This window comes from Mustela putorius, unplaced genomic scaffold (genome assembly GCF_011764305.1).
Source record: "Mustela putorius furo isolate JIRA1106 unplaced genomic scaffold, ASM1176430v1.1 tig00000174_pilon_pilon_pilon, whole genome shotgun sequence".
Taxonomy (NCBI): Eukaryota; Metazoa; Chordata; class Mammalia; order Carnivora; family Mustelidae; genus Mustela; species Mustela putorius.
Genome location: NW_025421304.1, coordinates 4,176,254 through 4,184,746, shown reverse-complemented (window position 1 = coordinate 4,184,746; position 8,493 = coordinate 4,176,254). Strand labels below are relative to the sequence as shown.

General features: G+C 42.1%; 1 protein-coding gene across 5 annotated transcripts in view; it reads right to left on the bottom strand.

The window, feature by feature from the left end:
• Window positions 1-84: 84 nt before the first annotated feature.
• The window catches only part of CEP89 (centrosomal protein 89), a 66,397-nt gene continuing 57,988 nt past the window's right edge, over window positions 85-8,493 (bottom strand). For 4 of the 5 annotated variants that reach the window (XM_013062875.1, XM_013062876.1, XM_004765214.2 and 1 more), the window contains 2 exons: window positions 6,124-6,293; window positions 85-384 (listed from right to left, as the gene is read on the bottom strand). In XM_013062875.1, the coding sequence (XP_012918329.1) occupies window positions 228-384; window positions 6,124-6,293 (327 nt within the window). In that variant the 3' untranslated portion in view covers window positions 85-227. The remainder of the gene's footprint in view (window positions 385-6,123; window positions 6,294-8,493) is intronic. The other variant, XM_013062877.2, reaches the window with a different exon arrangement.

The following is an 8,493-nucleotide window of genomic DNA, read 5'->3' as shown; positions in this document are numbered from 1 at the left end:
ATATAGCTTTAAGGCAAGGCAAAAATATAGGTCAGCACTGTATTAGTCAAATAAAACAAAATGTAAAAAAAAAGGGGGGGAGGATTAAATTTGCGAGACAGTTTATTTCTACCTTGCCCTGGCGAGGAGAAATGCTGTGGCCCTTCCCCTGTGTCTCCCAGTGCTGGGTAAGGCAGAGCTCTGGGCCGAGGCCCCAGGCACGGCGTGGGCTGTGGCACGTGGTGGCTTCATGTCACTGTAGCTGGAGCCACGGTTTCCCAGTGCGCCTCCTTCGTGCCGTCCCACACACCCTGCCTCTCCAGCACGGCCTGCAGCAGCTCTCGGATTCTTTGGTTTTCCTTGGAGGTAGACTGCCAAACAACCTCAAGCTCGCCTTCCATTTCTCTGAGAAATACACAAAAAAGAGAGAAGGTTAAAACAGCACAATGAGAAAAATATTTATAGAACCCTTGCAATTCTTAAAGTAGCCAGAACTCAAAGGGAAGAATGCTTGATGTCAGAGAAGAGATCCCATGGTGTCTGGGTTCTGAGCCAGAGACTGTCAGGGCTGAATGAAATGCTGAGGTGTCCTGGAAATAGAAAAAACACTGAGTTTTGCTTTCTCCTTTGTTTGGGACCCTTGTTCTCTATAGAATTAACATGTATAAGAATAAAACACAGCACCCGCAGCGGCTGACCTACAGCACAATGGCTAGCTGTGGGCGCCCACACAGCACAGACCTGTGAGCCTCTCCCGTGTCCCCTCTACCTGTCCCCACTGTGACCCGGCCAACATCAGGCTCCTCTCAGAACACCCATCCACAGAGCCAAGGGGGGTCCTGGACATAGAGTGAGTGTGGAGGTGAGGAGGGGACTGTGCGGAGTGAGGCTCATATCCGAGGACACAGAAAAGACTGGCCTAGACAGATCACGTGCCAGGAGCGAGCATTCAGAGGGAACCGAGATGTACAAGGAAAGGGTACCAAGGACTCTGTGACAGGGAGCATGTAGAGTGCTGAGGAAGCGGGGCTGACAAGGATCTGTGTCCTCACAGGGCCGTGGTCTTCTGAGGAAACAGATCAGGGTACCAGCTGCCACCTCACAGGATGGTGGACCCCACTGGAGAGTGAGGAGGACAGAAAGATCAGCCTCAGCCTTGGGGGAAGAGCAGGCCTCATGCAGGAGGGCACGGCGGGGAGGCCAGCTCCTTCATAGATATGGCTGGATGGTTATGGAAGATGCTAGAAACTGCACTACCAAATGGGGTGAGCAGTGCTATTTAAGGAGGAAGACAACGAGATTCAAGGAGGCCAGTGACACGCCCACTTGTCCAATGTCACTTCTCTTGTGAACTGTTCCTTCTTTCCAAGCCCCCCAGTGCCCACTGAATGTTGGGTGCTATTTGATTAAACTGTGTTTTAAAAATCTCCAAATTTCTCTTTTCTGGTACAGAACACCTAGATGTTTGATAAATTACAGCAATCATGACACATGTGTGGCCGAACTCAAAATAAGAACAGCAAATCTCTAAGGGCAGAAAAAGAAAGACTAAACTGAAAGCACAGAGGGAGGGAACAGAATGTTGTTACTGCTTATTGTTCTGAGGACAAAAGTTCGTGCCAGGAACTCACATTTTTATAGGATGGAGACTAGCTGTTGGGTCCATGCAAACTGGGTAGGACAGAAAACCCCAAGGCTCGCTCATATCCATGTTATTCCCCGTCTTCCTAGAAACATGCTGAACTAACCACATCTTCCACAATTGGGCAAGTAAGTGGAGACACGTGAAGGGCCCTCAGAGAAAGCAGAGCTCGGTGGAAAATCTGCCCATCTTCAACAGAAACCTGCTCTGAGAGGCTAAGTGCCTCCTAGGGGTCTGCAGCCACCAGCTCATTCTCAAATGGATCTGGAGTTTGAATCTACATTGTTCCCCATGATTGGGCACCCCCAGGACCTGTGTGGAGTGAACAGCCATTTTAGACACAATTAGGGGAAGGGCTCAATGGATGGGTTACATAGTACACTGGACACAACTGAAGAGGAAATGAGCAAACTAATATAGAGCAGAGGAAATCACTCCGAATGCAGTAGAAAAATACCAGGTATTAAGGAGTTATGCATTATAAATGCAATAACAGCATTTTTAAATATAATACATAAAATATAATAAATGTAATAAAACCCTTTTTAAAAGACTTCTGGAAGTTTTAGGGTTTTTTTTTTGAAAAATATTACTATAGCCTATTTTTAAAAATTAGTAATGAAATTAAAGTGACTCCAGGTTGTAAATATTCTCTTGCACCAAAGAGAAGCAAATGCAAATCTTCTGTAGAGAAAAACGTCCTTAATCCAGAACCTCAGGACTCCACAGATTAAATTCAACCATATATGCGTTCATAGTTAAAAATTTGTTGTACGTAGAAAGAAACAAGCCACATAAAGCAAGAGTCAAAAAAAAATTAAGCTCTCCTAAAATTCTGATATTGAAAAAATAAAACAAATAAAATGTTAAAAGAAACAAAAGATGTATTTAAAAAAAGAAAGACTAAGACTTTATTTTAAAAACGACTACCCAGATTTTCAAAAGAACCAAATAGAACTGAAAATGAAATACAACGTTGCTGACTAAAAACAAAACAAAACAAAACAAAACAAACAACTCAGTGGCTAGGTTAAATGGTACACTGAACACAGCTGAAGAGAGGATCAGTAAACAGGAATACTGAGCAGAAGAAATTATCAAACAAAAAGATGGAAAATTTAAAAGATAAGGCATATGGAAGGTCTAACATACATTTAATCTGAGCTCCAGAAGGACATTTAGAAAGAATAAGGGGCAATAATTAATTTTAAGAGATAATGGCTTATTTTAAGAGATGAGAATTTTCTAGACTAATGAAAAATCATAATCACAGATATACAGAGTAAGTTACACCAAGTAGATAAGTAAAAAGAAGCTTATAGTTAATTACATACCAATGAAATTGCAGAATACAAGAGACAAAGGAAACCTTTTTTTTTTAAGATTTTACTTATTTATTTTATTATTTTACTTTTATTTTTTAAAAATTTTATTTATTTGACAGTGAGAGAAAGAGACAGCAAGAACAGGAACACGAGCAGGGGGAGTGGGAGAGGGAAAGCAGTCTTTCAGCTGAGCAGGGAGCCCGATGTGGGGCTTGATCCCAGGATCCTGGTGTCATGACTGGAGCTGAAGGCAGACACTTAATGAACTGAACCACCTAGGCACCCCCTTACTTATTTATTTTAAAGAGAGAGCACACAAGTGGTGGGGAGGGACAGAGAGAGAGGGACAGAGAATCTCAAGAAGACTCTGCTCTGAGCACAGCTGCTGGCATGGGGCTCAGACTCACAACCTTGATATCGTGCCCTGAGCTGAGATCAAGAGTTGGACACAACCGACTGAGCCACCCAGGTACCCCATGTCAATTATTTTAAAAAATGACAAAAGGCTTGTTGGACACTTGTCTTTTGGCTTGTCAAAAGAGCCTTCTCAAGCAGAGAAGATAGTAGAATATGCTGATAGACGACTGTCAATGTAAAATTCTGTAGGTGGCAAGAATTATCTTACAAGGAAGAAGGAAAAATGCAGACATTTCCAGGTAAGCAGAAACTAAGAAAGCTCACTCCCAACAGACTCTTACTAAAGAAACTTCTAAACAATGTATTTTAGGAAGAAGGAAATTAATCAGAGAAATAAGGTCTGAGATGTTAGAGGGGATATATTAAAAGATAAACTGAGGAAATAAGAAAATTTTAAGAGTTTATTTGAGCAAAACTCAACTTGAATTGGGCAGCATCCCACCTAGCAAAGAGAAAGGAGCTCTGAGGAACTGTACAAAATTAAAGACATTTTAGGCAGAAGGAAGCAGGAATAAGGAAGTTATATTCAGTAAAAGCAGGTTGGTTATTGCAAAGTTACTTTCCTTTAGGGGACGGCAAGGGTCTCCCAGGCATATGACCTAAGTAGCACTGACTACACAATTCTTGACTAACCAGTTTAAGATTTCCTTTCTGGAAGAGCCAAACTGTAATTAAGTCAAGTCTTGGTTTGGTGATGTGTGGGCCCTGCGTATGTGAGACTCATTTGGGGCCTGTTGTCTTGTTTATAATAATCATTAAGTAAAGAAATTGGTACCTGTGGGTAAATCAGAATAAAGAATTATATAGAAACTAGTAACATTTAATTGGGGGGGCTAAAGATGATATAAAATAGATCTTTGGTCTTCACTTTTATCTACCGAATGACACTAGATGACATCATATAAACTGAGGGGGGAAAGAATTAGATAAAAGCATTAGATCTTGCACTGGGGATAAGAAATGTAGACATGTCTTGGGCGCCTGGGTGGCTCAGTGGGTTAAGCCGCTGCCTTCGGCTCAGGTCATGATCTCAGGGTCCTGGGATCGAGTCCCACATCAGGCTCTTTGCTCAGCAGGGAGCCTGCTTCCTCCTCTCTCTCTCTCTCTCTGCCTGCCTCTCTGCCTACTTGTGATCTCTCTCTGTCAAATAAATAAATAAAATATTAAAAAGAAAATGTAGACATGTCTAAATTTAAGTAAGATTTTTTTTTTTTTTTAGCCCAACGTAGGGCTTGAACTCACAACCCTGAGATTGAAACCTGAGCTGAAATCAAGAGTTGGTCACTTAACCAACTGAGCCACCCAGGCACCCCTAAATTAAGATTTTTAATGTTAAATATCCATGGTAAAATTTTAAGGGTAACCACTGAATGTACAGAAATAGAATGCATAACTTTCAACGATCTAAGGACAGACAGTGGAATAAGGGATAAAAGTGAAAAACAAAATGTCATTTTATTACTGTGATTCTAAACCAACTATCTAGCAAGAAATCTGGTATTGGCTCAATTTTTTATGAAGCAGCTGTGTATGGCGGTAAGAACTTTTGTGACTCCAGAAGCCATGATAGGCATGGCAAGTAAGAGCTCATCCTGCCTTGCATTTATGAAGCACCTGGCTGGTGGAAAACAGCTATCTGCATTCTGCATGACATCAAACACCTGGATTGTCCTACAACCTGAAGAAATCCCACACGTGCATTATGATTCTTCTGAGCCCACCAGTTTATGTTCCAGTCTGGCAAAGACAGCACAGCCAGTGTGAAAAGGCAGAGTTAAGCACGAAGGACCACCAAGTTCACCTTCATGGAGCACATGACATTCCCCACTGTTTTTCATACACTGGCCACACTTCCTCTAGCTCATGTTTAAAGGGCCCACATTTAAAGGGTAAAGGGTAACTGATTTAGTACCTTACATGCACAGAGAACATCATGCGGCCATCATCTCATGATCATGATCTTACAAGAAGGGAATGATCAGAGATTTTAAAATCCTCAGATACGGAAAAAAAAAGAAAAATCAGAAATAAGACACTTGATAAAAAAAAATTTAAAAATCCCAAGAAAAACAAAAGCATCAAAGAGAGGAGAAAAGAGGGAAGGACAACTAGAGGCCCGGACTGATTTAAGAAGTCCAATGTTCAAACACTGGGGAGCTCTCCAGGGGGGATTCAGGAAAATGAGGAGCACAGCACGGTGATGGGTGATGGGCAACACCCTGCTGTATACCTGAAAGCTGCTGGGAGCCGATTCCACCCATAACAAAATGCGAATTAGGTGAGACAAGGGCGGTGTTGACTAGCCTTGTGGTGGCGATCATTTCACAGGATACACATGAATCAAACCATCACATTATACACCTTAAACTTACACAATCCTGTATGTCAATTGCTGGGGGAAAACATTTAAAAAGAAAATGAGGGGCGCCTGGGTGGCTCAGTGGGTTAAAGCCTCTGCCTTGGGCTCAGGTCATGATCCCAGCGTCCTGGGATAGAGCCCCGCATCGGGCTCTCTGCTCGGAGGGGAGCCTGCTTCCTCCTCTCTCTTTGCCTGCTTCTCTGCTGCCTACTTGTGATCTCTGTCAAATAAATAAATAAAATCTTAAAAAAAAAAAAAAGCAAATAAGAATCAAGACCAATATTACATTCAGATAAAACTTAAATGTAAAAGATAAACACAACGGGTCCAGGGGGTTTTACTAGAAAATTCTGGCCAACATCCGCAACCAGACCTACTCTGTGGGGCTGGGGCGTCCCTACCGTTTCTGCTGCAGAGCCTGGTCCAGGATATCCTGCTTGTCCTGCAGCATCTGATGCAGGTGCCTCATCTCTTGCTGGTACTGAGCTGTCCTGCTGGCAAAGTCTTCCTGCTGCTCTGTCAGGCGGTGACTGATGTCATCCACTTTCAGTGCCGCCTGCTTCTTGTACCCCTGGGAGAGGGAGGAGGCCCCGTGTGAGTGAGGGGATGCTGCCTGTCACCCAGGGGGTGGCTTCCCAGACATGTACCCTCCCCTACCCTCCCTGTCTGGGCTATCAGAGCTCACTGAGATGATGAGTAAACCTTGCGTAAGTCTGATCTGGGAGGGCTAGTCTGGCTCATAAAATCATCAAAGTCACAGAGAGTAAAAACAGAATACCAAGTATACGGAAACCAAATTTCTCCTTTTTATCAGACCTAGTTTTTTATATGCTACAACTCAAAACAGACCAACCTGGCGGGGTCTGTCACACTCTACTGGTAAACATATTGACAGAGATAAAAGCCTGATTCGTTTATTTTCCTTCTCCATTTTTTTTCTGGGTAGTATTTAAAGTATGACTTCCTTCTGAGCATTTCTAAAACTGGGGTTACAGAGATTCTAATTTGTACTTGACACAAATTCAATTCCATTTAGAAGTCCAGTCTCTCATGGTTTGTCTTCCCATTCAGTTTTCCCTCCCTTCCCCTATGGTCCTCCACACTAGTCTTTATTTTCTACGTATGAGTGAGACCATATGATAATTCTCTTTCTCTGGCTGACTTATTTGACTTAGCGTAAGCCCCTCCAGTCCCAGCTGTGTTGATGCAAAAGTTGGGTATTCATCCTTTATGATGGCTGAGTAATATTCCATTGTATACATGGACCATATCTTCTTTAACCATTCGTCTGTTGAAGGGCATCTCGGTTCCTTCTACAGTTCGGCTATTGTGGACATTGCTGCTATGAACATTGGGGTGCAAGTGCCCCTTCTTTTCACTACATCCATATCTTTGGGGGTAAAAGCCAGTAGTGCAATTGCAGGGTCATAGAGTAGCTCTATTTTCCACTTTTTGAGGAACCTCCAAACTGTTTTCCAGAGTGGCTGTACCAGCTTGCATTCCCACCAACAGTGTAAGAGAGTTCTCCTTTCTCCATATCCTCACCAATATTTGTTGCTTCTTGTCTTAATTTTTGCCATTCTAACTAGTGTATCTATTCTACTTAGAAACTGACAGTTTATACATTCGCTCTGACCCAACAACTGGTTTACTTCATGGTTTTTACATTTCCAGCTCAAAGAGTATGTTTTTTCTTTCTGATTGTTTATTAATTTCTGTATTTTAGCTTTTTGATCAACAAATGTGCCTTATTTCTACTCTAGGGGTTACTTTTTGAGCCAATCTACAGTCAGTCAGTTATACACAAACACACACACACTAATAAACCTTACAGATTTTCTTAAATCTTCTATATCCTTACTTTTGTTTCATCTTTTTTTTTTAAAGATCCACTGAGAGTTTATTTCAATTATTACATTGTTTTTAAAGATTTTATTTATTTATTTGACAGAGATCACAAGTAGGCAGAGAGGCAGGCAGAGAGAGAGAGAGGAGAAGAAAGCAAGCTCCCTGATGAGCAGAGAGCCCGATGTAGGGCTCGATCCCAGGACCCTGGGATCATGACCCGAGCTGAAGGCAGAGGCTTTAACCCACTGAGCCACCCAGGCACCCCTTGTTTCATCTCTTGATCTATCTTGGACCAAGAGAAGATTAAAGCTCCTATTATTTAAAAAAATTTTTTTTAAAGATTTTATTTATTTGACAGATAGAGATCACAAGTAGGCAGAGAGGCAGGCAGAGAGAGAGGGGGAAACAGGCCCCCTGCTGAGCAGAGAGCCGGATGTGGGAATATGGGGCTCCATCCCAGGACCCTGGAATCATGGCCCGAGCCAAACGCAGAGGCATTAACCCACTGAGTCACCCAGGCGACCCTAAAGTTCCTATTATTACGATGTTTCCATTTCCCTATTTTGCTGTGTTACACAGATTTTGTTTGTTTAGTGAATAAATATTCACAGCTACTATACGCCATTAATTGCAGTCTCTAGCATTTCTTTTGTTTGTTTCAATTAGGCCTTTTGGCCTGAACTCTATCTCAGCACATGTAAAGATTGCAACTTTGTTTTCGTTCATTCTGTTTGCATACATCTGGATTATCTTTACTCATCCTTTTACTCTTCAGCTTTCGGATGCATTTGGTTTCAGACTGTCCCTTGGCTCCATCATGGAATATCATTTGCTTCACTATCAATCTGTTTTCTTTTCATGGGTGAATTAGCTCATTTATATTTATTTATATTGGTTTGGTCTCAATTTTGTTATTTTATCTA